Source organism: Haliotis asinina, chromosome 7, assembly GCF_037392515.1.
Source record: "Haliotis asinina isolate JCU_RB_2024 chromosome 7, JCU_Hal_asi_v2, whole genome shotgun sequence".
Lineage (NCBI taxonomy): Eukaryota > Metazoa > Mollusca > Gastropoda > Lepetellida > Haliotidae > Haliotis > Haliotis asinina.
In genome coordinates, this window is record NC_090286.1 from 42,833,617 (window position 1) to 42,853,907 (window position 20,291).

Genomic DNA, 20,291 nt, shown 5'->3' on the forward strand with positions numbered 1-20,291 from the left:
CACATACTATACAAGCACATGATATTCACATGCACTCACATACTATACAGGCACATGATATTCACATGCACTCACATACTATACAGGCACATGATATTCACATGCACTCATATACTATACAAACACATGATATTCACATGAACTCACATACTATACAGGCACATGATATTCACATCCTTTCACATACTATACAAACGCGTGATATTCACATGCGCTCACAAACTATACAGACACATGACACTCACATGAACTCACACACTATACAGGCACATGATCTTCACATGCACTCACATACAATACAGACACATGATATTCACATGCACTCACATACAATACAGACACATGATATTCACATGAACTCACACACTATACAGGCACATGATCTTCACATGCTCTCACATACTATACAGGCACATGATATTCACATGCACTCACATACAATACAGACACATGATATTCACATAAACTCACATACTATACAGACACATGAACTCACATACTATACAGACACATGAACTCACATCCTATACAGACACATGAACTCACATACTATACAGGCACATGATATTCACATGCATTCACATACTATACAGACACATGCTATTCACGTGCACTCACATACTATACAGGCACATGACATTCACATGCACTCACAAACTATACAGGCACATGATATTCACATGCACTCACATACAATACAGACACATGATATTCACATGAACTCACACACTATACAGGCACATGATATTCACATGCTCTCACATACTATACAGACACATGATATTCACATGAACTCGCATACTATACAGGCACATGACATTCACATGCACTCACAAACTATACAGGCACATGATATTCACATGCACTCACATACAATACAGACACATGATATTCACATGCACTCACACACTATACAGGCACATGTTATTCACATGCTCTCACATACTATACAAACACGTGATATTCACATGCACTCACATACTATACAGGCACATGATATTCACATGCACTCACATACTATACAAACACATGATATTCACATCCTCTCACATACTATACAGACACATGATATTCACATGCACTCACGTACTAGACACATTATATTCACATGAACTCATATACTATACAAACACATGCTATTCACATGCATTCACATGACCTCACATACTATACAAACACATGATATTCACATGCACTCACATACTATACGGGCACATGATATTCACATGCACTCACGCACAAGACACATTATATTCACATGCACTCATATACTATACAAACACATGATATTCACATGAACTCACATACAATACAGGCACATCATATTCACATAAACTCACATACTATACAGGCACATGCTAACACATGCACTCAAATACTATACAGACACATAATATTCACATGCACTCACATACTATACAGGCACATAATATTCACATGCACTCACAAACTATACAGGCACATAATATTCACATGCACTCACATACTATACAGACACATAATATTCACATGCACTCACAAACTATACAGGCACATAATATTCACATGCACTCACATACTATACAGGCACATGATATTCACATGCACTCACATAATATACAGACACATGCTATTCACATGAACTCGCATACTATACAAACATGATGTTTACATGCATTCACGTACTATACAGGCACATGATATTCACATGAACTCACATACTATACAGACACGTGATATTCACATGAAATCGCATACTATACAGACAAGCGATGTTTACATGCCTAATGCTTAGTGCCTAAAACAAACTGAAACAAACATACATACACACACACACACACACACACACACACACACACACACACACACACACACACACATGCACAACTGATTGTACTAAATAAACCCAAGTGAACTGAAAGGGCGCCCCAGGGATTCAGAACCTGAGGAAATCTAATCTTGCTTCATTTAGAGGTTTAGTATTGCAGTAAGGGCTGTAGGCCGCGGGGACTGCGAGACAGAATATTACTGTCGAGGTAACGGAATATTCTGAGGAAATATTCCGCAAATGCAACATCTGGTAATCTATGTAAGCAGAAACGTGATAGATACGGGAAGAGTGTTTCAACCATATCACGGTGTGACAGCTTGATGCGAGCCATATACTTTTCAGTCAAAATGATCATCGGATTCTGGTAGACATAAGGGACGTAACTGTGCCCCATACGATTACATCACAAAATACAATGCAGCCGACGGCTAGTATCACTGCTGTTTCGATACTGTTGAGGCGATACTGACACATAATAATTTTCTGAAAATACGTCCCGTTTTCCCTGTTTGACTCACGAGAGTTTCACCTGTAGGAGGAAGACTTTAAAGTTACCATAGCAACAATGGTATTATTATCTCTTGCTTCGGTGATTGGTCAGATAGATAAAGTCAATAATCCTGGGAAAGTCTGCATGTTTGGAACATGATACAGTTTCATGTGGTTTTTGACGGGGTTTTCCTCACTATTGTTTCTGCAATATGATGGAAGTAATTGAGTAAATGAATGTTGTTTCACACCAGTATGGACAATCTCAAATCAGTAATATTTTGCTATTTCTTCTGTTTAACAGGCTATGCGACAATGAATGATGTGTGTTGACTTTGAACGAGAGATTTGTTTCAAACTGGTTTCTTTTCCCTCAAGAGCTATACTAATATGACTGTAAACCTCAAGGTGCATGATGTATGGGGTACCAGATTTCAACATGAAGGGTTGAGTGAATATGATTTTTAACATGCTATATATAGGATTACAGTTCCATAACGATTCTTGTATTCGGGGATGGTGGTGTGGTGGTTGGGGGTGAGTCCCATCCGGGATTCGAACCCCACACCCTCAGAGTCAGGCACCTAATCGCCAGCACAAAAGGTCAGCCGCCTCACCCGCTCTGCCACCGCGACATCAACACAGAGAATCGTTTTACGGGTGTTTTGTTAAACATTTTTAGCATTTTTGAATGGAAGATAATCACTACTGTTTGGCAAAGTTTAGCTATATGTGTGCATTTGATATCACTTTTGATGTGATGTTGGCCTTAAACACGTGTGTGCATTTGATATCACTTTTGATGTGATGTTGGCCTTAAACACGTGTGTGCATTTGATATCACTTTTGATGTGATGTTGGCCTTAAACACGTGTGTGCATTTGATATCACTTTTGATGTGATGTTGGCCTTAAACACGTACACGATCAAGCATCATCATTGAACAATATTCCAGCAGTATTACAGAGGGAGACTCAAGAAACAGGCTTCACACATTGTACCCACGTGGGAAATGGAACGCGAGACCTCGGCGTGACGAGCGAGCACTTTAACCTCTGGGCTACCTCAGACATGAACGAGGAGGTACGGTTCTCGTGAAAGTCAAGCGCTTTGCAACGTTCCATAGGTGAGTTTCAAGATGGTGACACACTTTCTTAACCTCCCAACTCAACCTGATTCAACATTCGACTGTGACGTATCCAGCTGATCTTGAAGTGGGTGGGTGTTTGTATACAAACACGTGGGAAAGGCTCACAGCGCCGAGCAGTGACACCGTGGGAGCGACAAGTCACGAATGACAAGTGCCCACCCGTATTCAGCCTTATATATATGTGCTCTAAAAATAACCGTGTTGGCTATTTTTGGCACAACGACAAGCCAGAACGGTACACCTGAATTGTGTATATACTGACGTCATATAGTTTCCAAACGACACGAAGACACGAGGTAAAATTAAAGTGCAGACCACATTATTACAATATAAACAAGTTGTCACGACTTGCTTAAAATAGTTGTTTAAGTAGACTTAATTGTACCGGAACATCTGTATTCGGGTATTAATGGGAGGCCTTGGGGATAATTTCATGATAGGTGTAACGTAGACATGTTTGTTGAATTTGTCGATTTGATTATAAAGGGTTTGTTTGGAACCAAGAAAGGACATTGTTTGGGAACCAAGAAGGGGCATTGTTGTGTCTGGCTCGAAATCGGAGAAAAGCAATTTAAAAGGAAATGTATAGCAGAAAGTTCATATTTTGTTATGTACAATATAACAGTAGACGATTACCAGTGTTATGTACAGACAGCACCATTGTTCCACGTGCTGCCTGCATTTCAACATCAAAGTAAATGCTAAACGTGGACACCGGTCCGGTGGGATCCTTAGGGGCGATTGATGCAGCTTTTTGAGGAAAGGGGTGGGGGTGGTACACATTATTGAGAAAGTAGGGTGTGTGTGTGTGCGTGCGCGCGCGCAACCCCCCTCTGGATCCGCCTATGTAATCTTCCATTGGAGAAATGTTTCGAATCTGGAAACTTAAGCATCGAAGTGTTCTTAAGTATCCTGAGGACAGAATGTCAATAGATGTGCAAAATTTGCGCAAGTAAATCATCTTGAATATGACATTATCTTTCTGTTACAATTCGAGGCACAACTATGAATAATATACTGTATCGTGACAAAGTTGGGATTACTTGGACAGAACAACCTGAGAGTGAATCGAAGCTGGACATAGTGCACAAATGTAATTATACTTGAATAAGGAAACTCTTGTTATCGACGGTTTTGTTCTACAGATACCGAGAGGCGTTACATTCGAGACATGCGTAGCGTATCTGTTTCGAAACGTTGTGACCTTGTATAATAAAGAAGTTGAACCATAAAGCACTTTTAGTTTGATTCCTCCAACTTCTAAATGCCTTTGAAACAACTTATGCGTAGCGTAGTTCGAGGTGGGAGGGTGATCTAATGCGGACAATACGGTGTATAGGATTTATAATAGAAAGAAAAAGCGTCAAACGAATACGTTCAGTCATTCACGGGTGTTAGTACATGTGGGACAAAGGAGGTGATGTATGAATGACTTGTAGAAACAGGTATAGGCGTGGTTGGTTCAGAGGCCATGGATGTAATGGCTGAGGTAATCAGCCGGGAAAGTGAATGACGGCGACAAAAAACAGCATTAGATATTTAGGAATTCCTACTACAACGTGTTCATTACTCACTTAACATGTTTGTGTACAGCTGTTACTGTACATTGGCGTCGCATAGTGACATTATCAAGATAAATGGCCTACGCAATGCAAACGTGTTTAAATTTGCAAACACTGTGGCCCTCCAATGATTATAAAAAGGTTTCTGGGCAAGACTTTGAACCCTGTGGCAAAGATTAAAAGTGCGTTTCTTGCGAAGCTGCTACCAGCAATATTCAACTAACGCCAGGAGTGTTGAAGAAGCCTTATGGGCAAAGGGAGATAACCGACACTAACCGCGCCGCTTTTAGCCCGATCGCGAGACGTAGGCAAGTACCCAATCAGGCGAGAGTAGAGAGTTTATTTCTTTGAGAGAGACATGTGTAGGGTGGGGTAGGGTGACGCTCCTACTGGCCAAACATACAAAACAATGTATGCTTTCTCGATCTGGATGTCTCATTGTGCTTATCTTTTGAACTGGCAAATACTGGTCTCCATGCAGAACAGCAATTTCTGTTATTTTGATTATATAAAGGCGAAAATCACACAAATACATACAGCTAGAACTGTCTCAGTTAGCCATGAAAGTAATTTCATTCGCCCTAGAGATCAAAATAGCTAAGAACTATATCAGTTGGCTACTGTGATGACAATAGGTGTTCGCACAGTCTAACTGTGGAGATACAAGCAGGAAACAAATCGATTAAGTATAAGTTTAACAGATCCCCCAAATTCGTGTCTGAATTTCTACTTTTCTCGTGCTTTCACAACTTTTCAACTTTTCTACATACACACACACACACACACACACACACACACACGAGCAAATGATTTTGGTTTTCGCGACTGGAAATACTGACAGGCATTTCATGTCGCCTATGATCAAAGGGAGATAATCCAAACTTTTCGCTATTGTTTTTCGGTTTGCAAAACGAAACGCTGGCGTTTTATTCTATTACATACAACAGAGCCTTGCGTCATTATAACTGTAAATGTCATTATTCTACTATGTTTAGTTCATAATTACGTTTTTTTTATTCTTGTTGTCGGATGAGAAAAATATTTTTATTGTTATCAAGCTTAATTGGAAACGGAAATCGGGTTTGGTGCATAGGTAGATCATTACATTTGTTTTCAGGTTCCCCAGCGATGAACTGGGCATATGTATTTATATCTGTTGTCCGTGGCTGTCATTGTTCAACAAAGATAAAATGGATGAGAGACATTACCCCTTGCCAAAGCTGAAGTTTATACCAGTTCACCAGCTCGCCTCTTAACTTGAAAAATACATTCACACTGGCGAATACAATGAATGCACTGAATTTGCTTATCAGTGCGCGCTATTTTAAAAAGGCTTCTTCTTCAACTCAAGACATGAATAAGCAAATTCTGTGCGTACAATGTATTGGCACCATCATGGTTTATCATTTATTTGTATTTGTTCAGAGATGTACTTCTCAGAGCTTTTCATTGGATCACTTGCGGGTAGCAATACTGGGTTTAGTAATAACTCGAACCATTATTCCACAGGAAAATATCTAACTGGAAAAACGATGCCGTGTTTGATACAACCACTAGACTATCCCATAGCCAGTTTGCCTTCATTTGAAATTCATGTAAAACGCATTTCGCAAAAAGCACTGTTAAAAATAATTCCTTATCAGCATCATTCATCCGCTATAGCTTCATAACCAAATACTGCACGGTCCATTTGGATCACCTCTGGAAATTAAATAAGAGTTTAGGGTTTCTTTATTATTCCCACAAAATCTCGCTTTGGGCAGGATATGATAAATGATCTGCCCTCCTAGTCTAAAGCTCCTGAAACGGAGATGGGATTCAACTGTGCACGTATGCGTGCTACTTGCACATTACATCACATTGCCCTTTAATATCAGTGACCATTTGGACCATATCGAGCTGTTAAATATTGACTCAGGGTCAAGTACCTTGGGGAATCAGCTGTCTGTAGCAGTAGAGTTCAAGTGTCAGACCTTTACCACTAAGCATGGGACCACACACTATCAAGCATCACTCCTCATGTGATGTGATTCATAGTAAGCTGCTATTACAGTACTGTTTTTCTCCAATGGAGGCAGGGGAATTACTTGCGCTCAGATGGGTGATTGAGGTTAGTTTTACACATCATCCCGCAATTTTCAAGCTATATTGGTGGCGTTCTGAAATTAATAGTCTGGACATGACAACCCAGTGATCAACAGACTGAGCAGTATCTTCAACACTGGGATATGATGGCGAGCTTTTTTGTATCACCCTTACCCATTAGTTGCCTCTTACTAAAGATCAGTTTCAACCCAACCGTCATGGGTCTGCACTTAGAGATTATGATATGAAAAGTCTCGCTATATATCCTGTAGCCCATTCATTACCATCAAATAACAATAGTAAATATTTCAGACTGCAGCTTTGTTAAATAGACAGAAATTTTATTAACATAGCTGTGTCACACCATGTGCCTGACCAATAGTAGTGGTTGAGAATAAATCTGTTGATTAAGTGAGTGAGTTTAGTTGTACGCCACACTCTGCAATATTCCAGGAATATAGCAGTGGACTGTAAGTGTCTGGACCAAAAATCCAATGATCAATAGCATGATCATCGATCTAATCAACTGGGATACGATGACATCTCAACCAAGCAAACGAGCTTGATCACACAATCCATCAAGTTGCCTCCTACAAGAAGCATGGCTTACTGAAGATCAAAGTTTGACCCAGATTTCACCAGTAAGATATGTTGATAAAATAAAATAACCACGTGGAATGAGGTTTCCTTGTTTATTATCCGTCATGTACACATCTATGCGTCAGCAATGGTAACCTCGACCTCTACACCTGGCTCGATGCTGATGGAGGTGATCTGCTTCACGATCTCAGAGGGACTGTGCAGATCGATGATTCGCTTGTGGATCCTCATTTGGTAGCGACTCCATGTCTTGGACCCCTCACCACAGGGGGTCTTCCTGGTCGTGATCCTCAACACCTTGGTTGGCATACGCACTGGCCCCTTCACCTTCAGCTGCTTTTCTTTGGCACCCTTGATGAGGTCAGCACACACTAGAAACAATGACACAACAATATTGATTAACATCATTGTATCTCTGAGTTCTAATACAGATTTTTCAAATCTTTAAGCTGCAAATATTTTATAAATTATATCTTTCTTCACAGAAATTATATTTCACAGTTTCCATCTATATTTTTATCTACGCCTGTGCAGTCTTGTCAATGCAAATTCAACATGTCACAGTTTTCACAAGCCCTAGTATAAGCAGCCAATTGAAACAAACCAGAGAATTTACTCTGTTCTGGTCAAAAACAAAACATGCTAACCAAATAATTGAACAGGGCAACCCCATCCTGTAAGCCAACTCCATAATCCCATCGCCTGAGACAAGTCAGTTATCATTTCGGGCAATCAAATAATGGCACCTTGGTTGTCCTTGGGCTACTAGATAATTTCTGCTTACGGTTTCAAACTGACGATAAACTTGTATTTCATTTCATATCTGCTCAAAATGTGGCTAATAAATTTCACAATGATAAAGTAGGGATATCTTTCTTTGTTATTGATCACTTTTCGATAAACAGTCCAGTAAACATTAACATCAAATACCATGTTGATTTATTCTTACATTACTTCATCATGATGCATAATTATATTACAAAAACAGGGCAAGTGGAAAATTAGTCAAGATAAGTTACTTTCGAAAAGCTTCTTGCCTTGTGGCAAGAGGCTTTTGAAACAAAAGGTGCATAGGTGATGAGGACCCTTCCCAATCCCATCTTGGCATTCCCAAAGGTCTATCTCCATTAAAGAAAGATAACTAGTTCAATACCCTTCTCAAGACTCTTTACATTCCTGCTAGTTAGAGTGATCCGGATCCTGTGGATAGGGGCCTCTTCTGCTGGGGCCTTCGTGTCCTTGTAAGACTGAAATTAAATATCAAGAATTATTACTAGATAAAGAAGCTATACGATACCAATTGTTTGAGGCTGATGTACAGTTAATATAAAACAAGTGAGAGAGTGTGAGTTTAGTTTTAAGCTGCTTTTAGCAAGATTCCTGTAATATCATGGGGGTGGGCTAAGGGGTGACACAAGAAATGGGATTGCGACATTTGATCTTTAGTATGAGTGAGTTTAGTTTTACGTCACACTCAGCAATATTCCAGCTATATGGTGGCGGTCTGTAAATAATCGAATCTGGACCAGACAATCCAGTGACCAACAACATGAGCATCAATCTGCACAACCGGGAACTGATGACATGTCAACCACGTCAGCAAGCCTGACCACACGATCCCTTTAGTGACCTCTTACAACAAGCATAGTCCCCTTTTATGGCAAGCATGGGATGCTGAAGGCCTATTCTACCCCAGGATCTTCACAGGTGTCTTCAGAATGAAAAGTGAACACTCAACCACTCATCAAGAACAAAATATCAGAACAGAAAGTCTGATCCCAACTGAATACCCAGCAAATTAAGCTGAAGCAAAATAATCTCTCAAATTTACTGATCAAGATAACTTTGTGATTCCATTATTATTACGTTGACTATTACAACAGTTGACCATGGTCATAACCATGACTGGAAATGAGCGCATAGTATCCCTTTAAAACATCATCGTCTTTCGAACTGAGAAGCTTCATAATGTTACTATTATACAATCATTTTCTTGGCAAAGAACTTTTCAAGAACTATGACCTCCCAAAGTAACTATTTTTAGGTGTTTTATTTCAGGCAGGATCGAGTATCAGGAAAATAATTTCCTTTGCTAGTATTGAAGTAATACAAGCGTGAATAGTTCTCGTAGTTATATCTTGATTAACTTCATATACTGTTAGCGCTGTAAGGGACAAAAGGTGCGCGGATGATGGTGGGGTATGATTCAAGGGAGGCAACCATAAACATATTCAGTTACCTGACCACAATGTGTTATTATTTCCATGGACTTTTGCTCTGAGAGTTTGAATAAGAGTAGAAATTTACTCTAGAATATGATCATACCATGTTTTAAGATTATATCTGGCCGACTTAATCAAAGATGCAAACTTTGAACAGCGGTGAGCCAGAACACAATCCTGACTGCACGAGGTTCAGAGAGAAAGAGCGAACGCATGCGCGGACGGAAGTGACAGTGACTGGACGATTTGGAGGGGTGTTAGGTTAGAGATGAGGACACGAAGAGACGAATAGTCTCTCATTCATCTGAAATACGGTGAACTATCTTATCTCTGTTCAAATAGTTTATGTCAATATAATTTTTAAACGTTTCCTGATGTTATTGTTGTCATTAAGAAACGTATGATAATACTGACACCCCTACGAATAAGTGAGCAAGTAATGTTTTTATTTCCAACGGGGAACGCACATATAGTATTATCTTTTGACATAAATACTTTGAAAAACGTAGATCATGCGTATGTAAAATATTGCGACAAAGGAAAATAGTCCTAGAAATTACAGAACCAACCAGTCAGGAAACCGGTAGCTGTGTTATTTGTTGTTATATAATACTTTGCCGTGGGCGCAAGAGCAACGTGGAAGATAACCCAGGTCCAGATTTAATACAGCCTCCCAAACGTGACGTCACGGAGTCCACGTTTGTAGCAAGATGGCGGCGCTGGTAAGTCGGTTGTCATGTTTTGGAAACAGTATTTTTGCAGGAGTGTGGGAAATAATACATTATTCAATTGCCATAATAACTGTAAATAGAAACTTAAGCGTTTGAATGCACGGTCCTGCCTGGGATAAATGGAGACGGGAACATCATTAGATTCTGAAATGTCAAGTCGGAAGTAGCGAGACAACCTCAAATTGTAGTACATGTCGAAGCCGGTTTCCGAGCGGTTTGATTTCTGTTTCTGCAATTCTAGTCAATATGCGTCGTCCAAATATTTCTCTCTCATATGTAACAGTTATAATGTACATGTTCAGAGCTCACTGATTTCCTTATGTTAGCTGTCTTGCTCAGTTTATCTTGTGGGTTGAAGTGACTAACCATCCTCACCGAATTTATATTATGTTTTTGTAACTTTGTCATCATCATTCAATAAGACACAATGTCGGATTTCATTGGGCATGGTGGTGATGGAGACAAAAAAGGATTTGGTGCGATTATAGAGTGCGTTCGTCACCAGATTATGTAGCTATTTTACCACGATGTTTACCCTGTTGCACAGTATTTTTTCCTCTATTATCAGAGGGTTATGGTTCGGGTGGTGAGTGTAAGATGTTTTATTCAGATGAAACAGACAGGGCCAGTACCTCGTGGTGGTTTAAATTGTCATGATTATGCATGAAATAATTGACCTCAGGTCTTTATTTTATGCTCCAAACAAAACAGCAAAAGCAACAATCTAACTGCTGTGCTTCAGTCATGTTTTTTAGTGGAGGAATCTGTTTATATAGTCCAGATAATATCTCTAAAACCTACTTGTAAGAATGATTTGAGATGTGGTTGGTCTAGTACAGTCAAAAACGTTTGGCAGAGATTACAGTTTATTTTCAGAAGTTTCAGGCTTAAGCCAGGAGTTTGTTTAGCATGTACAATGAGTCACATCATGTACCTTTGTACAGTAGAAACTACCACTGCAGATTATTTGTAATGCTTACAAAAAAACAAAAAAAAAGAATGTGCCATGATTAAGTGTTTTTATTTACATGTTGAATTTAAGAGGAGAAATTGTCACCAAAATTCAAACTTGCCACCTTACCACATACTGCAGGGAAGATAGCATCAGTTCAAGATGTTGCGTATGTTGGTCAGTTAGTGATTTATCTTACATATCTCACATGAAATGCAGACAGACTGGATATTATGTGACTGAGGATTGACTGTTACTCAATAATAGACTAGACTAGATACTAGATACAAAGTTTCAATAGTGGATGATCACACTTTCTGATCAGCCCCAGATGAAGTTATATTGTGAAGTTCACATGTGTTTTACAACTGAACTTTTGGTTGATCAAATGTCAGTTTAAAGAGCATTTGATTTACAAGGATTGTATTTTATTCAGTTTGTTATAAGCAAACCATAGAAGTTAAACGTCTTACTTGTATCAGGGTAAGGGACTTGGTTTGAGGCGGGAATCATGCCCTATACACTCTAATGCAAAACTCTGTGCAATGTGCAATTGCATATTCCCCTCTCATACACCACTCCTCCGACCTTGACTTTTGCAGAAACCTTAGCATTTTATGTCATACGATTCAGTATCATAATGCTTTGTTCATGCTGACAGACAGCAAATGGTTTTAACCTTTTTCATTAAAGCACTGTTTGGAAATGTTTTATTCATCAGTTATTTTTCACTGCCACTCCCATGCTAAAGTTAATTGATCACAATAAATCTAACATAAAACATTTCCTTTCTTCCAGAGCATGTCTGTAGGAAGTGCAGTAATCTTCCTGTTGACCATATCCTCTGTTTCAAGCTTCTATGTGCCTGGGGTTGCACCAGTGGAGTTCAAGAAAGGAGATGTTGTAGATGTCAAGGTAATGGTGTCAGATACCTGTGAATTGATGTTTGTTTGATTCAACTTTGATCGTTGGTGGTTACTTGTATGCTTTTGGATGTTCAGACTCGATACTTGTCCTTGTAGCCCGCTTTAATAAATCGATGCTCATGATGTCAATCACTGACATTTAGCTGGAATATTGCTGAGTGTAATGTGAAACAACAAATGAGAATGTATTTACTATATTCGATTTTAGGCAGCAAATTGATGATTAGAACTGGGTAAGAAAATTGTACACATTGTATAAACATTTGTTTAGAAGTCTATTTAGTTTTAAGTCACAATAGGAAAAACATCTGATAGATAACAAACTGCTTGAAAGCATTCTCAAGCAATGACCACATCAAGATTTGTAGCACTCTTTTGTTTTACAGATAATGATAATTTTGTTTACACTTATTTGACAATAATAAGCACCATGGTGACCAGAATGAACAGTAATTTGCAAAACTTAACAAGTCCAAATATATGAAACATGCAACAGAAACATGTTTATATATATTTGCATTATCATGATTATTAATCAGTGCGAAACTTGTGGGAATGTTTTGCAGAAAGTTTGCGTTAAACATTTGTTAAAAATTACAGAATTAGAATCAAAATCCTTTTCCTTTCATGAAAACAAAAGCAATGTTAGGTAAGGAAGTTTATGCACTCCATCTTAGAGTTCAAAAGACACTGTTTAGTGGAATGGTCACAGTTGAAAAGGAAGCACTTAATGTTTCATGTTACTCAAATTACTGTAGTGATTGAGTGAGTGAGTTTAGTTTTACGCCGCACTCAGCAAATTTCCAGCTACAGTCGAACCCTGTTGTGTCGAACTCGTCGGGACCAAGGGAAAAGTTCGACTTATCCGAGTGTTCAACACATCCGTCAGCATTGAAAGGACCAAGAACCAACACAACCACGGTGCTTAACACATCGTTATTTCGCAGTAGGATACACATACGAACAATATATCTTTGCAATAAACGTTCAGTTTTGTTTTCAATTGCTGCTAGATGTTTTGCAGTCACATGCTTCCGATAATGAACCTTCAAGTTGTGTATTATTCCCTGATCCATTGGCTGTGTTTTACTGGTGGTATTGGGGGGCAAAAAGATGAGTTGAATGTTTGTAAGCCCAGTTACGTTTGGATGTGCAGGGCAGTTATCAACAACTAAGACAATTTTGTGAGCATTACGTCGCATTTTCCTGTCCAGATTACATAACCAATTTCGGAATAAGTCAGAATTCATCCACGCTTTCCTATTCGCATGATATTCAGTTGGCAATTTCTTCACATTTTTGAAACAACGTGGATTTGCAGATTTACGTATTGTAAGAAGTGGAAGCTTGTCTGTACCTGACATGTTGGCACCTACCAGGACAGTGATTCTCTCCTTACTGCGTTTGCCACCGTGGCATTTCACACCCTTAAATTCGAGTGTTTTGTCAGGCATCAAGCGATAAAAGAGACCAGTCTCATCAACATTGTAAATGTCATCTTCGGCGTGTATTTTCAAGGAAATCACATGACCGCTAACATAGACTGTCACATGACAACAACATGCGCCATTGTTTGTTTAGAGATATCCTGTCGGTCCGTGATCAACGTGTCACTGGTAACAACTTAATTATGGTTCATTGTTTGAGTAAAGTTCAGTTGGTAAGTGTGCTGACAATGTGTGTATAGATGCGTAGTTAAACATGTCACTTGATTGTTGAGTCCGTTAATCGTTACTTTTGATCTTATGAGGATGACTTCCGATTGCGCGACTGCAGTTTTCAGTTGCAACAACCAGCTTTGACAGTTCGAGACAAAAGGGTAAATTTGTACTTGTTAGAGCCTTTGGGGACCCTAAAATGAGTTCGACACAACCGGGAATTCGACACATCTAGTTCGACACATCAGGGTAAAAATAATGATAAATATAAGGAAATCGGCAGGGACCGAGATGTCAGTTCGACACATCCGAGAATTCGTCTCAACCGAGTTCGAGACAATGGGGTTCGACTGTATATGGCGGCGCTCTGTAAATAATTGATCTGGACCAGACAATCCAGTGACCAACAACATGATCATCGATCTGCGCAATTGGGAACCGATGGCATGTGTCAACCAAGTCAGCGAGCTTGACCACCCGATCCCGTTAGTCGCCTCTAACAAGCATGGTCACCTTTTATGACAAGCATGGGTTGCTGAAGGCCTTTCCTACCCCGGGACCTTCACGGGTCCAAATTACTGTAAAAGAACATGGATAAGTTGGACTAGCGCAGAGTATGCGATTAAGAGAAGTATTTAGTGCACAGCATTGAGCAAACCCATTTGGTTTGTGAAAGATAGAGCAAATGTAGGCTAGTGCACGTGCAGTGCATGATGATGAAATTGATTCTGCATGTAGCTGCCCACACCTTGTTCATAAGACTCCAGTGGTTGGTGTAGAAAGTCTGTGATACACTATACTTGATTGTGTACAATCTGGGATCCCTTTGCTCACAATGGTGGCACTCATATATGCTAATACAGGGCAGTCGTCAGGTCAGTGCTCAGCTTACCCATGTTTGCCCGTAGGTTTGCTTGTTTCACATGATTGTATTATGTTTCTTGTGTACACCACTTGAGCATGTTCAAGAGTCTTCTCTTTGAAAGAGTTTACTTTCTTCTGACAGTCTGTACTGTTAACTCAATGTGCTGATTCCAGGCTGTGAAGCTGACCAGTGTGAGGACTCAGCTACCATATGAATACTACTCCCTGCCATTCTGTCCACCACCTAATGGCATCACCCACAAGGCAGAGAACCTGGGTAAGTGGTAGGAAAATAGTATAAATCATGTACAGAGTTCTCTTCTCATAAGTTATGCATTTCAGGGTGATGGGGATGCCTTGAATATGAACACAGTGTTTGTGTCAGGGCAATTCTTTTTATGTTGAAGTCAGCAGTGTTACATGTACAGCTGTGTCTCAGACATTCTCTTCCCACAGAAGTTACTCCTGTCAAATCTTCTGTGTACCCTGTTCTAGTACAGCCACGTTTCCTGTTTCTCATAGAATTTCCCTAGCAACCAAAAATCGCAATACAAATTATCTTCCTTCTTTCTGTCCAATCTGATCAGGTGTTACAACTTAGATACAACATGGAGGCAGCCATGGAGTTAGTTGATCAACTTGCAAAGGGTAGATTTGATATTTCATGTTTCCCTGAAAAGCAGAAACTAGCACATTATAGAGTGCACAAATCAATCGACAGTATGTTTTTTCGTTGATGTGACACTTAGACATTTAATGACTAGCTTGTCCGTTGTCAACAAGGTGGAGTAGAGATGCCATTGACCTGCTGTTAAATGACTTGGTTCCATCGGGACGCAAAATGTTTGTGCATCATGCTGGGGAAGAGGTTCTAGGTTTCCCAAAGCATACAGAAATTAATGAGGCTTTGCAAATTATTACTTTTGAAACGTTGCTTATTCTACCACTAAATCACAACCAATCACAAATCTAGAAAACTTGCACCATGAAAGAGACATATTAAAGGGGCACTGATGCAGAGCAATTTCCGTGGACTGGTGGTTTCTTGTGTTATTGTTTTTCTCCTATGAGTACGTAGGAAGATATGCATCTCAGAAGAAAATAGTCAAATTTGAACCAACTATCCAGTGGCATGACAGGTGTTTTACTTACCCATTTGGTGTGAGAACACTCATCCACGCACTGCAGATGGACATGGTCGTCATCATGGTCATAAGTGGCGACAACTGCCCGTGTTATTGCTGAAATATTGAAGAATATGGCTTTAAACACTAAACGCCCAATGTATATGTTTTGAAATTTTATGTGATATGTTGTGTCATCTGATGTTCAGGTGAAGTCTTGCGAGGAGATCGAATCGTCAACACACCATATAGAGTATGTATTGCTTTGATTTCTTCTGTTATCCTGTTCTGTTTGACTTAAGCCATCTGTTTCTACGTCTGTGCAAAATATCATTTCCAGAACAGAAATCACAGTGATGTTTGATATGATGCATTAAGACATGATCATGATTTTGACATCCTATAATAATTTTCACCCAGGTAAACATGGCCCAGAATATCTCATGTGAGACACTGTGTAACCACCCCAGTAGTCCAACCAAACCTCTGCAGATCAGTCAGAGCGGAGCAGCTGATTTCATTGACAGGATCAAGCATGACTACTTCGTCCATCTGTAAGTATCATGTTCACTCACTTCACCAATCAAAGTTGTTTGGTTGGTTTGATATTTAATGCAACACTAAGCAATACGTCGGCTACATGACAGCAGTCTGTAAATAATCGAGTCTGGATCAGGCAGTCCAGAGGTGAACATCATGACCATCATTCTGCTCTCGTGGGTCAACCAGGTCAGTGAGTTTGAACATCCTGTTACTGAAGTTACTGAAGATCAATTCTAACCCAAATCTCTATGGGTACCTTGTGATTAAGGCAGTGTTGTAGCCTGCTGGCTAAAGTCACACTGAAAACCCAGATTAGACTCCCCACAGGGGTTCAGTGTGTGAAGCCCATTTCTGATGTGTCCCTACGGTGATATTGCTGGAATATTACTAAAAGTGGAGAAAAGCTACACTTACTTGCTCAGCATGTCATTGGGTCTTATGAAGCTAACCTATTGTAATACATACAAAAACCTAGATAGATAATTTAATGTCACGTTCACCCTCGAGCTTTAGCCGCTTGTCAGTGTCTCAGATTGAGTTCACACTGTTTGGCATAGCAAGCTCATCTGATAATGGCTCATGTGATGGCACTAAAATCTGAAAATGTTACTGTGTGGGCTAAGTAGTCTCAAATGTCATCTTATTGCAAGTAAGACATGCAGTCATTGACAAATCTTGTTCATTTTGAACGTCTGGGTTTTTTTAAGCATGTCATGTCCAGCAGTTTATTAAACAATTTTTTTTTCTTCATTAGTTGTCGCCTGACTAATTACTTAGTGTATTTTCCACCCCGTTATGTGATGTAGTGACGTATGATTCGCCTTATCATTACAGAATTGTTGATAATCTCCCATGCGCAACCAAATTTGAACTGCTCGACAGCAAAGAAGTTCAGTATGAGCACGGCTACAAGCTTGGATATGAAACTGGAAATGAGGTAATTACTGTATCCATATTATATAAAAAATCTTTAGGACGCTCCATTCTTTCAGTGTTCTACAGGTAACTTGTCTTGTCAGAGTAATAGGAAGGAATTGGTGATCTTTCCTTCTCTTGAGTTTTGCATATATTTCAAATGAGTGCATTTTCATACATCAGCTGATTACTGCCCAAACAAAGGATGAGTTAATTAACCGCTATTGAAATTTGCGTATTTATGGATGATAAATTTTTTGTAGGTGTACCTGAATAACCATCTGCGTCTTATCCTCAAGTATCACACAGATGATGAGTGAGTACCCTTCTCTGTGGACACAGCATAACATCAGTAATGAGTGTATTCTGTATAATACTTACATCAGCTAATCTCATAGATAAGCCAACCCATAACTTAGCAACCCCTCAATCTTTGTTCACCTTTTCGTTGTGATCATTTATCGGTAATAGTATCAACAAGTCCATACTGAATTATGCAAGTTTGTCCACTGAAAGTCATATTTCTTGTTACTGGACGATCACATGGCAACAAACTGTTGTCACAGTAGAAAATGTGAGATTGTGAGACCTCGTCAGGGACAGGTCAAGTTGTTCCATGTGTAATAACTATATTTGGTGGCAATACACCAAAGTGCTGTTGCTTATAACTTTAGTTATCATTATGGATATTTTAGGTGTTTTTACATTTAGTGGCAAAAGCTACAGTGCTAGAATATATTTCTTTTGGTAAAATATTAGGTTCAGAGACTATACTTGCCCGATTACTATATCAGAATTCATTTGGTTATGTTATTGGTTACGTTTAATGTTACCACTTCACTGGTTCATCGGGGAGAGATGCTGAGCTGATGGCTATTTTCAACACTGTATATGATTCAAATAAGCACAGTAATCTTAATCCCTGCATATAAGACAATGCAGAGTTGCAACTAATTATGAGGGAAGATGTAAATAATCTTGTTTAGTGAATTTTATTCTTTTTCATAGAGATCCTCCTGAGGGTACTTATAAGCATTTAAATGTTCTTTAAATTCTCGCGACAGTTGTAACTATATTTTTTCAATAAAATATATACAAAACAAAAAACATCGTTTTTGTCTTGTGAGACCACCCCTACAGGGCCCCTGGCCCCGTGACAGCCAAGAGCAGGTAACTCTTCAGACTATAGCCTCCAGCAAAACACTTCCTTTTCTGTCGCCCGCCTATGCAGACATGCTTCAGCCTTCAGAGATTCTTGCTTACCAAAGACAAAGACAAGTACTAAGATGAGTACCACAGAGGCTCAAACTGTATGTATGGTTTCTTTATTAGATGCATGGGGGCGCATTAGGAATCATTTTTTACAGTTTACTTGTCAAAATGTTGTAACTTTTGCCGTCCCTGTTGGTAGCCACGTGGTTAGCATAATGGTGGAAGGCAACCCTTTTTTCCCGCCAAAACTTTTCAGTTTTATGGCGGTCTTTTTTAAAGTAAGCTTGTGTTAGCTATACTTTTATGTACTTTATTCATATTATCTCCATATTTACTACTATTTTTTATAAAAAATATGTCGTAAACTATGGTGTAGTGGCACTTAGCTTTTACCTTAACTACGTAGGTGGTTTTAGTTTTAGCTTTGCGCCCATGCATGTCTTGTTTTATTTGTTGTTTATTATCCAACACTAGGAGGTTATTTGTTGCCTTGCAGTTTAAATCCTGCTCAACATGCAAATCCTCCATTCCGGCTAAAGACCTGCATGATGTATGTCTAAGGTGCCTAGTGGAATGTCATCACGACGATCAGTCTTGTGATGTGTGCGCGGGTTTTACCCCTCAGACCAGAAAGTCTAGACTCGCGGACTTCTTGTTCTATTCCAACCTACTTAAGGCGGGGGGGATATCTGGGCTCAGGACCCTCCATCTAAGCGCTCCCACAAAAAGAAAGGCGCAGCTTCCTCTTCGGAGGGGTCGGTTAAGAAGGCCAGGATGTCTAGGGACCCTTCCCCTTCTCCTGCCGCTGTATCCTCAGCACCTACCCCTACTTCACAAGCACCATTAATCTCTGTTGATTCAATTAATGCCTTGTTTCAGCAACAGATGTCTTCGGTACAATCAATGATAGATTCGGCGCTGTCTGGTTTCTGAAAGGAACTGGACGCCCGATCTTCATTGAGCGGCCATGGTGGTTCAGTTGAGGGAGGCCGCGGCCCGGGCTTAGGCTCGGAGAACGCTCCTCCCTCTGGGCAGCCGTCCTGCGCTTCGGGCGTTCAGGCGGATGTGCCTAGGGCAGTCGGCCCCCGCTTGTCCCGTGGGGCAAGTGGGGCAACGACGCCCAATGTCGGCGGCTTGACCTCGGTCAGCACGCCTATTACCACGATGGGCAGGCAGCCTAGTGCTGCCCAGCCGCTGGGGACATCGACATCCTATCCATTTCCTGGGCTCTTGGGTCACCCTCCGGTGGGGGGGCTTGCCCCAGTTGCCCAGGCGACCTAGTTCGGGCTCTGGCAGGGGCGAACCTAGCGGCTCGGCCCTTCTCAGTCTCTCTGCTCCTTCGAGTTCCGTGTTGGTAGCGCCCTCGACAGGCTCGCTTTACGGCGAAGGTTCCCTGTCTGAGGAGCGTGAGGAGATGGATATCGAGGAGGGGAGGAGTGCGAGTCGGA

General features: G+C 40.2%; 3 protein-coding genes across 3 annotated transcripts in view; 2 read left to right on the forward strand and 1 right to left on the reverse strand.

Annotated features, from left to right (window-relative positions):
- The window catches only part of LOC137290399 (U6 snRNA-associated Sm-like protein LSm4), a 439,957-nt gene that overhangs the window by 314,451 nt on the left and 105,215 nt on the right, over positions 1-20,291 (forward strand). The window lies entirely within an intron of this gene.
- Positions 7,775-10,149, reverse strand: LOC137290786 (small ribosomal subunit protein uS10). Its single transcript, XM_067821910.1, has 3 exons — positions 10,022-10,149; positions 8,850-8,943; positions 7,775-8,067 (listed from the first exon to the last, which is right to left on the reverse strand). Exons 1-3 carry the CDS (start codon positions 10,022-10,024, stop codon positions 7,811-7,813), a joined length of 354 nt encoding a protein of 117 aa, XP_067678011.1. The 5' UTR covers positions 10,025-10,149; the 3' UTR covers positions 7,775-7,810.
- The window catches only part of LOC137290384 (transmembrane 9 superfamily member 4-like), a 30,157-nt gene continuing 20,452 nt past the window's right edge, over positions 10,587-20,291 (forward strand). Inside the window, exons 1-7 of the mRNA XM_067821284.1 lie at positions 10,587-10,640; positions 12,400-12,516; positions 15,224-15,326; positions 16,383-16,426; positions 16,594-16,727; positions 17,551-17,653; positions 17,895-17,947. Coding sequence (XP_067677385.1) covers positions 10,629-10,640; positions 12,400-12,516; positions 15,224-15,326; positions 16,383-16,426; positions 16,594-16,727; positions 17,551-17,653; positions 17,895-17,947 — 566 coding nt within the window. The 5' untranslated portion in view covers positions 10,587-10,628. The remainder of the gene's footprint in view (positions 10,641-12,399; positions 12,517-15,223; positions 15,327-16,382; positions 16,427-16,593; positions 16,728-17,550; positions 17,654-17,894; positions 17,948-20,291) is intronic.

Coding starts and splice junctions, on each gene's coding strand:
- LOC137290786 (XM_067821910.1), bottom strand. Junction 8,068..8,849: donor TGTAAAGAGTCTTGAGAAGG/GTATTGAACTAG, acceptor CATTGTTTCTAG/TGTGTGCTGACCTCATCAAG.